Raw genomic sequence first — 17,679 nt, forward strand, 5'->3', positions numbered from 1 at the left:
GCATAAAAAAGTAATGCATTACATATGGATTACTGTGATGTGTACTACTTGAACAATTGCATTAACTTAATTCACATTTATTCAATGTGATAGAAAGACTTTGCATTAAATTACAGAGAACTTGTGGATTAAAATTAGATGGGAATAATTTTTTTGAGTGTATATGTAAATGAGGCAGCATCAGATATTTCATGTGGAAATAAAAAATGAAGACAAAGTTGTACCTCTTTAAATAAATTCATTTATTTCTGTAGGTTGCTATCCATAATCAATACAGACAAAAGCAATACTCGACTACCAGAATTTATAAATCATTATAATCATCTCTTGTGAGCATCACAATAAACAGTATATTGAACTATGTACAATGGAAGACAACGACACATTCAGACTGAGTCAATCCGAGATCAATCTGTAAAAGAAGAGTCCGTCCATGGACACAGAAATGGGGAAAAGCGCTTTGAGACATGTCAAGAACAAAGTTCCCGCTGACAAAAAACAAAACACTTGGCAGAAAGAGAAATGTACAAGGAGCAAAAACAGCTTCTGCTCGCCACGAAAAGAAAAACAAAATCATTAATACAATGTTACATTTGGTTCCACGGTTGTAAACTAGATTGTATTCATGTCACTATTGCATATGCCATTAGGTAAAGTGTGTCAACAAGGCAAAGAGATCTCTATAATAAAATAGACAGATTATTTTTTTTCATATAGTCACAGAGACTGTGAGGGAGAAAAGCATACAATACACTGTACAACCCCAAAGCAAAAACCCCGTCCCCTTTTTAAAAATCGGTAGCCAAAGTCTTTACACAGGAATATCATCGCAACATAGGTAAAATCTAAGTACTCTGTTTTTTCAATAGATTTTCTTAGTTAAACTCTTTCTATGTACACAATATACACATTCAAGACTCTGAAGATAAATAGATACCACCACTCGGCGTGGTACAGCTCCAATATTATCCGACTCTGTCAAAACCATTTCCCACGTTATGTTTCTGTGGTGTCCCCACCAGCTCAGTGATACATTCAGACATGGTTAAAAGTTTTACAATCTACTGTACACTAAAGGGGTTGTGAGCCAGTTGGAGTCGGCACAGTGGATGACACAAAAAACCGCACAGTCAGGATGTCAGATGATGTTAAGGAACCATCTGGCAGCCATTTTGGAGGTTCAAAGCTCTTGGGGGAAGCAGCCGAAGTTCACGTTTGTTGTCGGCTTATGTCTGACTGGAGTACGGATACAGTTTCTTCAGATTAAAACTAAACTACATAACTTTTGAAAGATTAAAAGTTTGACTAGCCCTCAGCTCTGCTACAGCCTTGGTATGACCAGTAGTTTATGTTAGCTAACGTTAAAACTTTAGGTAACTGACATTACTGGGTCAGCTTGCTTATTTTTAAAAGATCTTATCAACTTATACGAGTGTTATACTAGCATGTTAGCATCCTGAAATTGCTATTTTTAGCTAATGTCAGCCAGAAACTGATGGCAGCTAACGTTAGCAAACTTTAGCTAGCTATTGATGTGTAATGATAGATATTGTGATGTAATTTCGGCAACTTGCGTACTTGTCAACTTACACCGATGTTACACTAGCATGAAATTGCTTTTTTTTTTTGCTAATGTGAGCCAAAGCCAGTCAGGAGCTAATGCTAGCTAACGTTAGCAAACTTTAGATACATATTACTGTGTAACTAACAAAACTGAGTCAGTTTATTTACTTTAAAAAGTTCATACAAGTGTTATGCTAGCATGTTAGCATCATGAAAATGCTAATTTTGCGAATGCTGGCTAATGTCAGCCAGGAGCTGATGATGGTTAGCAAACATTACATACTACTGCACAATAGACTACTACACTGACTTGTGCTACTATTACACAATGTTTTAGCATTTAGCATTATCCCCTAGTTATCACATAGTTGTCTTGCAGTAACTCGTTACATTACATAATCCTCTTTAGCCAGGTCAAACTTTTTCATGCCGTCTGCAGTACAGTTATATTTTCCAGACAGCTGGTTCTCCACTGAACCTCCATGATGGTGCCAGATGTGGCTGTTGGTCTTTTTTTCCTGTAATATCTCTCTGTTGTAGAGCCCTCCTCCCCTCTGTGCTTGTCCAGCACAGCTGAAACCGGCGAGCCTTTCCCCCCCAATCACCTCAAGCCCTCGCTCGTCTCGACTGTGCCCAAACCTTGACATATTTCATTGGCTCCACCCCTCCATCGTCACCTCAACTAGACAGTTGTACCGTCAAATGATATCACAGCAGGAGCGGCCTTCATCGAGCTTAACAGCAGGCCGTAGGTTTGAAGGTAGGAGTGTGTGAGGTTTTCAGGCTCAAGTGACTAAGGAACGGTGGGAGGTACAGTGCATTCAGATGCCTGGTGTTGTGGGGTCTGAGCTGAGTTATAAAGACATGCATAACTCTTAAAAGACATTTAGAAATATATTTCTTTAAGTCCAGCGCTTTTGATTGGACAAAAAATAAACTAGGTTAGAATAAATAAGAAATTAGTAATTAAGAAAATACTTTAATATCAATACGATAAATCAGATCTCAAGCAGCCCCACTGTACTGTACATTTCTGAAATAATAGTTTTAATGATAATTTAGGCTTTTTACTTTCCACAACAGAATAACAATATAGAGATGTAGGTCCAAACAGACGTACCGAAATAGAATATTTATCTCTTGTTTCATAGAAAACATAAGGACAGTATACACATTAAGGCATTGGGTCGGTCTTATCAGACATTCATCTTTCAAAAATAAATAAAATATCTAATCTAAATATAGTTATATACTCAGTGTACCTTGGTGTCTTTGCTCCCTGGGCCTTTTTTATAGTAGGTTTCATTGTTCACTGACATACCGGTTGGTCGTACTCTGAAACACACACTCGCGCACACACACAGGCAGTCGTAAAACTACCCTCAAGTAAATAAATAGTATCTGGGTGCCATTAGAGTTTTGTTATCGTCTGACTATCTTTGCTTCTGTGCTTGCGCCAAAAATTTGGGTCAGAGGAGAAATGGCCTCTGAAAGCGCAGGGAACATGAGGTGCCACATACACAACGCACACATCCGCCCGTACACACACACACACACACACACACACACCTGTCCCGCCTTCAGCAAATTCATGACATGCATAGATGGTGACCTGCTTGTTTCCTAAGTGTGTGTATGCGTTTGTGTGCGAGCGTCGCTGAGGGTCCAGACAGTCTTTTAGGGCCACGGTGCCCAGTGGAAGGGCAAAGTTCTGTTGTTTTTTTGTCGAGCAGCAGGTCGGTGAAGACGCCAAGTAGGAGGATCGAGGAGTCCTTCAGTCTGAAAGAGACGACGGGAGAGAAAAGAGGAAGTTAGTGAAGATATATAACAATTTAAGACTTTATCTAACAAACAATATTCAAACTATAAAAGCTTTTTTGTTGTGAGGCTGCAGGGAATTACAACAAAAACCCCAGTGTTTCCCACACATACACTTTACTTGGGTGGGCCGCCCAGGTATATAATATATAATCATTACATGAACAAAAACTGTAGCGTAATGTAGAAACAATTCTTGCATATGAGAAGAAACAGGTGTAAGTAGGCATACGCAAGAGCTCTTTTCATAACAGATGATTAGTTTCCTCTGTCGGATTGTAAAAAAAAGTGGGTAAACCCCAGTTTGTAGTCTTAGTATTTCCCCACAAACAACAGCAGTGCCAACAATTCAGACCTTTCAGACAGCAGACAGGAGAGCTCTTATGCTGTGTGCAGCGTGAACTCATTTACAGACTCAGATTAGGGTTGTGCTTTTGTGCCACAATAACAAGGAGACACTGTGAAAAACAGCTTGAATAACAAGAACAGTGAGTTCTGGACAGGCACGTTAAATAGGGGGGATTTGGGATGTGTGAACTTGATTGTTTTACGTGTGTTATTTGTGTTGAATGACGATTATTTGCATGGATTTTGGTTCATTTTTTGCACAAAGAGGGTTTATAAATGTGCAGGACATCCAGCCGCAGGAGCTCGCTTTGCTCCACCTGGACCCAAACCCCGTCCTGATTCTATCACGCCGTGGTCGGATGGTGTGTGTCATTTCTTAACACACCAGCTGTTTTGCCCGGGGAGCGCTTGAAGGACGGAGGGGGTAGGCTGGGAGTGGGAGGCTGGTCTGCAGCGGTCGTAATTACATAATCTGGGATGTAGAGTGATGGGGGGTGGGGGTCTCCTGTCGCGCTGCCGTGTTGCTATGGACACACTGAGCAGGGGAGGACCAGTTAGTGGTACAGTAGCTGATGCATCTACAGAGAGATGTGGTTGCATGTGTATTGCAACAGATATTGTATGATTTTGAGATGTTTATAAAGCAAGTGCGTGTGTGCAGGAGGGGCTGCGAGTGACAAGAAGGAAGGATTTACTTGAAGTAAGCGTGGTCAGGAAGAGGGAGGGACACTGGGTCAACTGGAAGCTTCCAGGAGGAGCAGGGGTGAAGGCTTTACGGCTGAGCAGAGACAGGGGGAAAGGGGGAGCAGGGACGCTATAGGACAATATCCTCGCTGCGGTCATGTGTCATGAAACCACGCAAGGATTACGTGGCTGTGTTTCGGGCTGAGAGACTTCTATCAGTGTAGAGTTGATGAAACTCTTGAAAAAGACGCCGGATTACCTCAAAAATGCGCGTCGGTCAGGCTGGTTTTCTAAGTTCCTGCAAAGTTGCCAGTTTTGGAGCGGTCACCCAAAGCAAAAGCCTTGAGAAAACACTGTGTTAACTCTATTTTAGCACGACAAATATAAAAAGAGGAGGATGAAGGGTAGGTGAGAACACTCAAGGGATATAAAGTGACTGAATCCTAAAATAACTCCACGCATCTTATATAATGTACTATCAAAACGTCAACGCTAAACTCAAATTTGCCCACACCTTGCATTACGTATTCCCCCAGCTGCTGCTCGTGGAGTAGCCACTGGCTCTCGCTCATCTACCCCTGGCCGTCTAATCTCGCCTGCAGAGGCTGTAATCTCATCTGGAGCCGTGGCTGGCTAAATGTGGGGAACGCTGGCCACGCAGTTATCTAGCAGCTAGCGCTTCTGTCTGGAACATCCCGGCCTACTTTAGCCCCCCTCCTCCCCGTGCCATGACACGCACACACACACACACACACACACACACACACACACATAGACACACACATACACAGCCTGGAAACTCTGACACAAGAGCCTGCGGTGTTACGTGTGCATGTTTGTTCTCTATATATCAAGTAACACGGCAATTCTGGATTTCCTGTCGCGCCTATTTGCGCCGCTTTGTTGTGTTTGCAAGATCTTGGCTTCGATGCAGGTATGATGCGGATGTAAATAAACAATTTAACAGCTATGTGTGTGTGTGTGTGTGTGTGTGTGTGTGTGTGTTTGAGCCGCAGCAGCAATGGATTGGACAATCAGGCTGATGGGTAAAACCAGGTGTCACCTTTACGAGTAATTCCACAAATGCCGGAGCAAAATGGGGCGAGCAGCAAATCACAATAGAGCCACATGGGCGCCACAGAGCGACGGTGTTGGCCAAAATTCCAGTAGTGGAAAAAATGGTGTCAATGCAGCCTTTATGCAAATGTCTCAGCGAGTTAGAGCAGCAAAGAGCCAACAGAAAAAAAAGATATAATCCATTGATCTACCGATTTGGACCATAAAATGTCAGAAAATGTTAAAAAATGCTTGTTTCCTGTATCCAGGAAATTTCCTTTATCCAAGACATTCAGTTAACTATCACATAAAACAGTGTTTACTAAACTTTTAGCACTATTAGCTCTTAAAGTAAGGCAGAAGTCTAAGTAATATTGCCTTATTTTAACACATTTTTGATGCCAAAACGTCACTTTTTTAAAATTTGCATGACAGAAAATTGTGTTTTTCTTCTTAAACTATCCCACGATGCATTTATGAACCCCGTTCATTCATCCTGCGACCCATATCAGGCTTAGGAATCACTAACATAAGAGAAAAACAAGCTGGAACAAGAGAATATTTGACAGAAATGGTTCACTGATTATCAGAATAGCTGTATTAAAAATGACTAAAAGCCTTTAAATGGTTTAGGATGTGAAAACAAATTTCCCTTTTCTCTCTGTGTGCCAACGTACACCTTGTTATGACATCCGAACTGACTGAGCATGCTTGGAGCGAGTTAGGGATGCATGGCTGTGCAACAAGACCTCTTTCGCTCGCTGCACTAACATCGCAACAGCACACATCACGGGAAAAGTAGATATACATAACATCTACCCAATACATCCGCCCTGCGATGACATCATCCTCAGTACTAGTGACTGAATGACGTTAAGCGGAAACGGGATTTGAGTAGATGGACACGAACGCTTCTAATCTGGCCGATGAATTACACACACACACACACACACACACACACACACGATGCTGATGGTCATACTCTGCAGCCCGTGGGTGCGGCAGATGGTGGGCTGTCATTAGCGGAGGGATAGTGAGTAGGTAATGACTTGAGAGAGAGAGATATAGTGGTATGGTATATGTTTACATTCTAAGGGAAATGGGTGTAATAATGTGTTTGCATGTGTGTGTGAAGATGAGTCAGAGTGGCAGGTGTTTAACCCCCCATGCCACCCCTTTTCCACACACACACACACACACTCTCACACATTTTCCCTCCAGAGAGCGGCCATCTGCCACTAGCACTCAGGAGGGACTCGGGGTGTCACAGCAGGGCTCCTCCTGTCTTTGAGGCCCCTCATGATTTTTTTAACCCTCCTTCTATCCTTCATCGTCCACCGAATACGATAAGAAAATAAAGTAGTAAATAAGCTGTACTGTAGTAAGAATCACCTCACAGTGCCACGAGGGAGCAGGAGTTGGTTGTCGCCGTCAGGTGAAGGTATTAGTCAGACGAGGAGGTGGAAACAGAGACGGCTGACTTGGCTAATCTGGGTCTGGTACAGAACATCCACCTGGCTGAGCCTCGGCTAGCCAGGGGCCGCGAGATGAGGCGGGCAGCTCAGGTTAGGGCAGAGGTAAACACCACCTCCGAGTCACATGGGCTGGCTCGCTGACAGAACCAGATGTAAACAAACACCTGACCCCTATTGCCAGGCGACTCTAAAAAAGCAGCGGATCCAGCTGTCAAAAGCTTATGACTTCAGGGTTTTGTTGACTTGAAGCGGTGCAGTCACGTTTCTCAACAAGGGGGCTGTCACATGGGCCCGGGGGGCAAACGCTAAATTCCAAGGGTGAGTTGGGACTGATTAGTTTTAGCCTGAGAGCCCGCAGGTCGTCGTTCCAGCCAGACTGCATTTCACTGAGAGGGTAAACTAATCAAGGCGCAGAAAGGCGTTTGTCTGGAATGAAAACCTGCAGAGTTTTGGGTCAGGGTGGCACATGGTCCGAGGGCCCAGCGTGACGTGCTGATAAAAATCAAAGCTCTCCGCTAGTGGGGCCCGGTGCCAAAACCCCCCCGTAGCGCACTCTGACCTCCTTCACCCTGCTTTGGACTGAGTGTTCAGTAAACAAGCCATCGGGTCTGCCATCCTGGGTCCCGCGCTCCCAGAATGCACCTTGGTTGAAGAGTGGGGGCCTCACCAATGAGGTTGTTTGTTGCTTTAAAAAACTCAAGCCCCTCCCCTCCTCTTTCGACTGAGCATACAAGGCTGTGCTCCATCTCCCCCTCTCTGCTTGTCTTACTTCTGCTAAGTGAACAGCCTAATGAGGCAGAAGGGCAGTGGAGTGCACGTGCCATCCTGCCCCATTATGCACGCATTCATTCGCTCTCCCACAAACAGGCAGGCAGCGCTGGAAAAACAAAACAGGCCACTCTCTCTCTGCACATCTCCGCCTGCCAAGTGTTCACGGATGCAGGCTACGCCACTGGAAAAAAAAAAAGAAGAAAAAAGGAAAAAAACATCCCTGAGAGAGAAAAAACACCCCCGACTGTTCTGCATGCGTACGTGCTAGAGTCCACATGTATGTGCTTGAGTCTTTTTTCCCTCCCTCTCCCCCAAGTCAGTTACATTCAACTGGCTTTATTAGCACCATAAAAATATTTGTACATGAGTAGAGGACACGTGCGAACCAGCGCACCTCGGATAAAAACAAACGAACATGCGAGCACACGTTGTGAGGAGTCATTTAGCTGCAAATCAGGACGCAGCAGAGCATCATTAACTCAGTTTGGCTGAAGAACTAAGTCACACAGTCGCATAAATTAAAGGCTTCTAGGAAAATAATTGATTTTCAACACACGCCGTTGGTACATTCCTGTTTATTTACCAGAACGTCACTGCCTCTGCAAAGAGGTTTTGTGGCATTTCTCAGTCCTGTGTGTTAAAAATGAAACATGATATAACCTCTCTCAACACAGGGGCCTTGTGGTGAAATAAAAGCCACTTTCTATTCAAACGGCCCCGAGCCGGGGACAAAAACAGGCCCCCTCTCACAGCAACTTTTCAAACCGGCTCAGCCAGGAATGCGGACCGTGACATCCAGTTACCTGATGGCCGCATAGCAACTCGCCCACTTTGTTGTTTTCCCCCTCGTTGCTGCCTACAAGGACACAAACACATATTCACTTGTGCCGGGGCCTCACATGTCAAGCGCGCAACCCCTCCTCCCAACCTCCACCTCCTCCCACCCATCTATGTGCATGTGAGTGTGTCCAATAAAGGGCGCGGGGACAGAAAGTCAAACTTGGCTTTAATGTCAACAATCTGCTGTCCCCCGTGCGCTTTGTTTACACCGTCTGCTGTCCCACGCCGCGGCTTTATTTTGCACATCGGGATATTCTGGGACACGGTATTGATCACGGGATGGTGGGAAGAAGGGGTCTATAGAGGTGACATTGATGTGCAACACATCCTAAAGCCTACCCAACTGAAAAACAACAACAGCCGGAAGTGCCCGCGGCTCAGTGTGACATTACAGCTGACAGGAAGCCTTACCTATCAGCTTTGGAGCATTCCTTTGGCATTACAAGCCATACATACATTTTATAGCCTTGACAAGTATTTAATACATCCAACTTCATATTTGCTGTATACACGTGTCTGATGTTTCATAACAAAGCTCTAGCCTCTCATTTCTCTTTTCTGTACAAACAACTTCCATTCATAATAAGCGTTGGTGGAATCCCGATATTCTACTCGTGTATTTTTAGTATCTGCAGCCCACAACAGTAGCAGCGAGGCAGCGTCCTGCTCAGTCATGGTGCTTGTTTACTTCAGAGCTCGCAGCCTGGTCACGTTTCATAGCAGCCTCGCGCTGCGTTCACGTGTTGTGGGAAATGTTGTGATCACAAATTCGAAAACAGCAAAAGCAGGAGTGACTGAAGCTGAAATTGGAAGCCACTAATTTTGACACTCGAGTGCAAAAACGGCACTCTTGCTTATTTGCACAAGTTGCCACAAAAATGGTACTCATGTTACAGGATGTGTGAGCGCTGAGAAGAAGGAGCTCAAGAGGAGCACATGAAGGCCACATCAGCACCACCTACTTTGAATTTGAATTTAGAGGAAATGCAACTTTGCCTTCATCTGTTTTTTCTCACAGTTTGAACAGTGAAACCAAACTACGTTGTTATTTTATTTTGAAAGAGCTACCTTTCACCTTCCATAAACACTTAATTCTCTCAATAAAAACAAAAACACCTGAAGGGCTGAAAGTTTACATACATTACTGAGCAGTAATACATCTGACATTAACCTCGCTCACCTTTGGCAGTGGTTGCAGCCTCCTTGAATCCCAAACAGACATATGGTGAGCTGTGTAATCCATTGATACCCCCCTTGCAGCTGCTGGTGGGTTTGAAGCCAGCCAGGTCCTCGCATTTCTCCACGTCCCTGCTGTCCAGCAGGTTCAAGGCAATGTAGTTCAGTCCGTTGGGGTAGCCGGCCGAGCTCTGCCGGTTCACAGGGCTGCCGTATTCCTCGTCAGAGCCCTCGCTGCTCCGGGACGAGATGTTTTCTACCGAGCTGTGCCTCTTCACCGTGTCCCCACGGGCGAAGGAAGGGAACACCGGGGTCACCGTTGCAGTAGAGGAGAAGGTTTCGGAGCTGTGGCGCCGACGTCCTTGTGGGTTGGCGCGAATCACCTTGGCGGAGCAGTCAGGGTCCACTGTGGAGGAAGAGGTCGCCCCGAGAAGGAACACCCCGATTGCTTCTGGGACTCCCTGATCCTCCAGAGAGAGCCGCCTCTCCCTGCTGATCTGGCTGCTAGAGAACAATATTCAAAACATGAGAGGTTTAGTCATTATTCTCACACTGATACGCTACTAATAAAGGTTTAAAATCCAATCTAATGACTAAAATATTGCAGATATTTATGCAATGTTGAGTCATTGACACTTGAAAATTCATCTTGTTTAAGGAAATCAACCAAGGAAAGAGACTCACATCTGGATTCACATCAGTGAGTATATAAGTGCATGTTTTTTTTTTTTTCATTGAGTAAAAATGCTTCTCCTGGGGATCAATCATACATCCAGACTTGTGAAATAAATGATAATACATGATAAAAGTGACTCCCTTTATACACAGATACACATACCTTGCTGTGTTGTGTGGAACAAGCTGTGGAGGCGAGCTTGTCATCCCAAACGTCATCTCCGTGTAGTCATTTTTCACCTCATCACAGAGGCCCTTAGACCTCTTCTCACTCTCCAAATGGTACACTCCATTCTCCTCTGAGCAGGGGCACATTGACAACTCTGGCAGTGTGTCCAAGCGCTCAGCGGGAGTGTTAGCCTCCTTGGGTGAGTGTGAGCCCAGCTCCAGGTTGATGTAGTCTGTCAGGGAAGACCTCCCCGGGCCCCCGCCGCTGGAGCCCAGTGATGAGGACTGGCTCTCTGTGGATACAGTGGAGGGCGGAGAGAATCTGGTGCTGCTAAAGTCAATGTTAATGTACTCCCCAGGGCTGCGGGGTTCTCCAGGAAGGGGGTGCTCGTTCATGCTGGGCAGGGTCCTCAGGGTGTCTAGGGATAGCCTGTTAGGCCTGCCCAGCCTCCCTCTGTAGGGCAGGGTCTCCGCCCGGCTGTGTCTGACTGGGGAGGGTACAGAAGGGCTCAGGGGTGAGGTTTGAGCAGCACTGGGCTGCATCACTGAGTAATAGTCTGACTCCCCCGACCTCTGTCTCAAACTCTGAGGACTCATCAACACATACTGGTTGCTCTCCTCATTCTTGGAGGCTTGAAGTTTAGCAGGGAGCGTGAGGGAGCCTGTGTGGTAAGACGGCCTCACTGATGCCGGTTCAGCAGCCAGCAGGCCCAAGTAGTAATCAGGGGGGGTCTGGAGTGGAGGTGGGTTTCCAGGTGACATGTTCATGTATTCACCGTGCCTGTCGGGGCTCTCAATGGATGATTTAGAGCCACACCACATCCTCATGTAGCCATTGTCCTCCAGAGAGCTGCTGCAGGGGGAGTTGGTCTTGTAGCCGCCGTTTGCAGTCGCCTGAGGATGCACCCTAGGGTTTACAATCTGCTTCGGCGCTGAGACGCACATGGGGCTCATGGGGACATAGTTGTCTACCTTGCCAGACTGGGAGGCTACACCTGGCGTCATTGGCATGTAGCCATCATCTGCAAGGTTACTACTGGAGCTCCTGGATGACCCGATTTCGATGTCTCCGTAATCCTCAGGGTAGGACACTTTGGGCGAGGCGGAGTGAGAGTTCTGCCCGTGCGCCATCCTCATGAGCGTGTACTCGTCCAGGGAGGCCGAAGACAGCGGCGCCACCACCCTCTGTTGACGTGGCGTCGTGAGGGAGTGCGTCCGCTTCCTGTATGCCTTGTCAAGCGAAAGAGCATCCCCACAAGCGCCAGATCTGCTGCCCTCCATTATCATGTAGCCACAAGGGTCGCCAATGTCACGGGATGGAGGCGTGCTGGACAGAGAGTCCGGGGTATCGCTGCGGGTCAGGGGGAGGAATTTGGGGTCACCTGGGCTGCAGCTGTAATCGTCACACAGCATGAAGCCGGTGTCACTGAGAGAGCCAGAGATGGAGGCGCTGCAGCTGAAAGGCCGCCTGGCTTTGTCAGGAGTGAAGGTACTCGCCCCCCCTCTGGGAGACATGCTGATGGGGCTGGAGGCAGCAGGAGGGGAGTTGGACACTGGCATGGACCGACTGTGATGCAGGTTGGAGGAGGACTCGAGCATTTTACAGGTGCGCCCACTGCTGCTGAGGGTGTGGGACCTGCCGAAGTGATTCCCAGAGTTTGGACTGGTGGGACTCCCGTTCACAGATATGGACATGGACACAGGCCGGGTCACGCTTCCATCTCCCTCACTGGCCGTTCTTATCCGACAGGAAGTGAACTTTCTCCCCGGGGACGTGGCTGCCATGCTATCTGTTCTGGATCTCCTCACCAGGCCCGTCTGACTTGGGGGGAGGTTGTTGAGGTTGCGTCGTGTGGGCACAGAGATGGGGTTTGTGCTGGCAGACTGGCTTTTGCTCCTCGGCCTGAACTCTGACAGCTCCTTCATGGCCTTCATGGCCTCCAGGATGGTCTCGTGGATGTTCTGCGCCACCACAGAGTCCTCCGCCTGCATCCAGAACTCTCCAGGTCCAGTCACCGCTGACCGGCCCACCTCGATGAAGAAGAAGCTGTCTGAGTGGCCACATCTCCGGATGTTCATGAGCTGTAAACTGACAGCAGCTGTTTCTGAGTTCAGTTTGACAAAGCTGATGGTTCGGCTGGACAAACACAGCCTGTACACTCCAGTGAGGTTCTTGATCTGACCCAAGCCTTTGGATTTCAAGTTGACCTGCCATACCTCCTTATAGACAGCTGTGGCAGGAGTAATGAGTCCGTAGCTGGCCTCCTCAAAGCCCACTAAAGAGGAGGTGGAAGCAGGGCTGTCGTACACTTTCCCCTCGGCTATGAGATCAGTCAACACCGTGTACCAGCTCTCCTGCTCCTGCTCGTTGTCCGCAGCCACAGCGAAGTACTCGTCCTTGGTGTAGAGGGCGATGAGGTGCTTGTGTTTGGCGTCGGCGCGTTTGTTGACGCACAGACAGGAGTCCAAAGTTATGACCCGTTTCGCCGCGGACTTGTTCCTCCATTTCTTCTCGCTCTCGTAATACTCCAGCCGCGCAGGGCAGCGCTCGGTCGGCTCTCGGAGCACGAAAAAGCGCCTGTGTCCGTGTTTCTGCTTCCTCAGGTACCCGCACTTCTTCACACCACTCGTCCCATTAGATAACAGGTGTCCTCCCGTCGCCGGAGGACTTGCCATTTCTCTTCTCGTTCAAATCCAAATATAAGGAATCTCCTTTTTTTTTTTTTTTTTAATCCAAGAGAGAAAAACAAACTCGCAGCAAAAAAAAACTTTTTTAAAAAATACCCGTTTATTTCCCCCCCGATCTAGTCCATAGCAGACGCCGATGGTTGTGTCCGCGGCGGTAGGAGCAACAGTGCAGTGGGAGCAGACCGGGGACTCACTGATCTGATCCTGGAGAAAAACAACATGTGACGCTGCTGCTCTAAAAACAGAATAAAACACGGAGTCATAGGGGGGCGGGCCGTGCTGCAGGGGCCGTGCCTGTCCATCACACGGCTCCGACGCTGCCTATTGGCTCGTTAAATAATTCAAGGCAGGCACGCCCCGCCCCCTCCTTTGCTTTCCAAACAGCTCTCTCGTGTAGAAACAGAAATTATTCTTCAGTTCTGTAAAGTGAAAGTGTCACATCAAAACACACCCAGCACTCGCTTTGCATACCTGTTTACTTACAAACGATTTCAAATATATTCAGTCTTTTCAATAGCTTTATTTACAGTGTGATTGACAGGCCAGTGGAGCCTGTTTTGGATTAATTAGGATTTGAACTGTGCAACACAATGCTGGATTGTAACCATTCATTTCTCAGGCAGGCACACTGTAAACAGCCCTGATGTCCCACTTCTTATATAAGGACTGTTGTGGCCTATTTTTAAACCTGTGGGTATTCCTCTCAAACTGGAACCTTGCGTTTCCTATTTCAGCCCTTCACCGTTTTTGAATCTCCCATTCAGCACTCCAGCAGCATGTGTCCACATTTGGTCATAATTGTGCCCATTATCTGTTGGAGACGTAGCTGTGACTGACTTTGTGATCTTGTGTTTTTGATCTTGTTTTGTTTCGTGTGTTGAGCCTCCTTCATCCTCCTTCGTGCTGCACTTTGCTGCGTGTTTTTTTCATTTATTTTCTATTTGACAAAATGTTCTTTTTGAATGAAAAACAGCCATCTCACACAGGGGGGATGACTAAAGCAAATGCGTCAGAGAGGCTTCTGTGCAACAACAAGCTGCAGAAATGCTGCCATCATCTGGCTGTTGGGTTCACTCTGCATCCTTGTACGTCAGAGACAAACAGAGGTACTTTTACTCAATTACTGTACATAAGTACAACTTTGAGGTATGAGTATTTCAATTTTCTGCTACATACTTCCACTCCACAACACTTTGGAAGCAAATATTGTACTTTGCAGACTCCATGTGGCATCAGAGCCGAAACAGCACATTTTTAAATTAAAGGAGCACTATGTAGTTTTGTAGAACAAATTCAAACTCAGTATTTTAATATTACAATATCAATGAGGTAATAATACAAACAATTTTTTCCCATAAGTGAATAAACAAGCTGTTCTCAGAGGAAAATAAGGTCCCCAGAACACCGTTTGAAGATGGTGGCAGGGTCCGCCACATATAAACAAAGTGAAAGAGTATGAAATTGTGTTGTCATTAAAGGTCAGTTTGTTTATTCAGTTTATTCAGTCATGAAAATGAAACTAAAACTACAGAGTGCTCCTTTAATTTCTATTGGTATGGGTGACTTTCACTTTTACCAAAGCAATATTTGAACAGGATATGACAGAAGTATGACTTTTGGGTACTTTACACAACGCTGATGAAGTGCTGAAAAACAAGCGCCCGTCCTGCCTGCATTAGCCTGTGAAGGGCCCGTCAGCAGCAGGAAGCTCGCAGACATCTGTTCATCAGATCATCTCGGTAATTATGTCAGTAATTCTCCGTGTGATCTTCATGATCACTAGTCATGTCCGTGAGGGGCACCCCTGCACAAACACACACTTGGATTGCTTTTTTTTATAATCTCCACACAAGCAGATTACACCTCTGTCAATGAGGTGTCATTGTGGCTAAAATAAAGGGGGGTATCCTGCTTTAACCCTTCCTTAATGAGCATATCTACCCCCTAAAACAAACACATATATACTCCAGATTAAGGGTAATCCCTGCCTTGTCTAATCACTATTGTTCTCATTAATGTTATTGTTGATGCCGGTGTGTGTGTGTTTGTGTGATCCCGATGCCTATTTTTCTGTTTTCGCACAAGTGTTAATTTATCGGGGTTAAGCTCAGAAGCAGCATGTGTTTTCAGCATTAGCTGTCACCTATAATCTGAGATATGAGCAAAAACATAAACACCTCCGGCAGGATTTAGTAACACATAGTATTTGGCCTCAGATATAAACACCCCGCGGCAAAAACAAAGGCAGGAAGAGATTATTGTTGACATTTAACTGGCAAAGACATGCCAATAATTTGGCAACAACACAGAGGGAATATTGCTGATAGATGAATATTATTGTTTTGCTTCTCTCTGTTTTCATGAGACGTGTTGTACTGAGATGTTCCCACAGGGTTTATATCAACACTAATCTGGATGTTTTGTGCTTGAACCAAGGGATCTTTTATTTGTGCTCATGTCCAGGTGTGCCACTACCAAAAAGCATGTGGCATTGATACGACTCTCCCTCTTCTTTTCTAGTCTGCTGCCATTTTCTTTGTTCAGATTTGGTCGTAAACGCCACATTAAATAAGATGTGTGTTCCCATAATGCAAGCAATTTCTACCATCCCAGCATGAACAGGCCTGAGGACAGACACTTGTACTCTTATTCCCAGAAAATCTCCCACTCTGTCGTCCTTCCAGATTAGATTCTCTGGAGCAGCTCCAGCCCGAGTATCAGCTCTCAGGCCGGGGGAAAGATTTCTGACGGGCCTGTTTTGCAACAGAGGAAACTCAAGACCCACTTACCAGCTTTTTCTGGGTAGTGGGTGTAAGAGTGGGACTAAACGTAGCAGCATTAGTAGCCTAGTACCCAGTGGTTGGTAGAAATTGTGGTAATAATAAACATACAAACAAAATGTGTTCTTTCTGCTTCCTTGGTCATTTGAACTAAAAATTGCTTATAAATTAACGTATCATGTAATACATTTAAATACTAGTTAAATACTTATTCAAAGGTAGTTTAAAACCACATCAATTCATGTCAATTCTACGCGCGTCAGGCTAAATAAGACGAATAGCTGCTAGGCTACTGCTACACTGTTATGCTGGATAAGGCAGGTTAACCTTTACACTAATTTAGTTGGTGCTACTTTTTGTTAAAAAGTTGTGGTTGAGTGTAGCCATGGTCTCTTTTACGTGGAATAACACAACATTTTATTAACAAAAGTGATTTTTTGTTCGAAAACATATAAAGAACAGGTGAAGAAGGGTAAGTACTTTTAGCGTTAGCTCAGGCTAGCTGTGGTTAACTCACCAACTAGCTACTCTCTTGCTTTCTGGCAGATTAGGCTATGTGACATGCTGTTTTGTGAAATTTTACAGTCAGTAATTTTTTAGATGATAAAAACAAATGTCATCAAATCAAATTTATTACACAGTGGTGACACAGAAGCCCAGTGTTTCACCTTGAAATGAAAGTGTTGAGGAGCAGTAGCAAAGCAGCAGAAGAGGACAATGCACCAAAACACCGGGGGAAGCCGTGTTCACAAAGGGCTTATTCACTCTATTTGTTTGGAAACTATTGCGAAAAGTACGGTTAACACATAGTTGAATGCCGGTATTGAAAAAAGGATATCAGATTCCCACTGGGATCCAGGCTCAGTGCTTCTTGTTGCCAGATCCTCACACAACAAAGCTGCTTTTCACTGTGTAAACACACACAGATCAGCATACCGGAGGGTCATGCGAGAAGGGTTTCAGGACCAAAGGTTTTCAGTGTTAAGAGCTCTGAATCACAGAGAGCCTTTTCAGACATCAAACGTTCCACACATGCAGCTTTAACATTTAACACCTCCATGATTGTGGCTCACGTAAAATAAGTGTTATTATGACACAGTGCTTGACAGTTTCTGTAAGCCAGATAAGGATGAAAGGTCACAGTCGTTATTTTTACACTTAACCCAAGACCCACATGTCCAAAGGGTAACTTGAGGATCGCAGCTTTAGTGAAATATGTACATAATACGATTAAAATTTACATAGAAGCTGCTGGTAATTATGATTTGAATTATGAAGTAATCTGTTAATTATATTCATTTTTGTGATTAATTATTAAATAATGTACCGTATAAAATGTGAGATAAAAACATGCCTATCCCAAATACCCAGACATGCACATATCCTATCCTACCCACAGGTACAGATACAAGCAAGTAATTCTAATCAGTAACACATACTAAAGGTTGCACAGCAATTTCACTGTATGCTGTGTGTCTGACAGGTAAGAAGATGCTTGATTGTAGCCAAGACAACACTGACCTCTAGTGTCTGAAGAGAAACACTGTTAGCCTCAAAGTCAATGGTCTGATAATACTGATCCGTGTGTTTTGGTCGATTCACCAGCCCACGTTACAGTATGGAAGCCTGTTTCTGCC

The 17,679-nt window shown here is 45.4% G+C and overlaps 1 protein-coding gene across 2 annotated transcripts; it reads right to left on the reverse strand.

The window, feature by feature from the left end:
- Nucleotides 1-218: 218 nt before the first annotated feature.
- Nucleotides 219-13,457, reverse strand: LOC141020351 (insulin receptor substrate 2-like). 2 transcript variants are annotated; one of them, XM_073495391.1, is made up of 3 exons: nucleotides 10,570-13,457; nucleotides 9,736-10,235; nucleotides 219-3,342 (listed from the first exon to the last, which is right to left on the reverse strand). In XM_073495391.1, exons 1-3 carry the CDS (start codon nucleotides 13,248-13,250, stop codon nucleotides 3,338-3,340), a joined length of 3,186 nt encoding a protein of 1,061 aa, XP_073351492.1. In that variant the 5' UTR covers nucleotides 13,251-13,457; the 3' UTR covers nucleotides 219-3,337. The 2 variants fall into 2 exon arrangements, with proteins under 2 accessions (XP_073351492.1, XP_073351494.1); XM_073495393.1 differs by having other exon boundaries at nucleotides 9,736-10,232; nucleotides 10,570-13,444.
- Nucleotides 13,458-17,679: the final 4,222 nt, after the last annotated feature.

Source organism: Pagrus major, chromosome 24, assembly GCF_040436345.1.
Source record: "Pagrus major chromosome 24, Pma_NU_1.0".
In the NCBI taxonomy this organism is placed as follows: Eukaryota; Metazoa; Chordata; class Actinopteri; order Spariformes; family Sparidae; genus Pagrus; species Pagrus major.

Coding starts and splice junctions, on each gene's coding strand:
- LOC141020351 (XM_073495391.1), bottom strand. CDS start 13,250: ATGGCAAGTCCTCCGGCGACGGGAGGACACCTGTTATCTAATGGGACG. Junction 10,236..10,569: donor GTTCCACACAACACAGCAAG/GTATGTGTATCT, acceptor ATTGTTCTCTAG/CAGCCAGATCAGCAGGGAGA.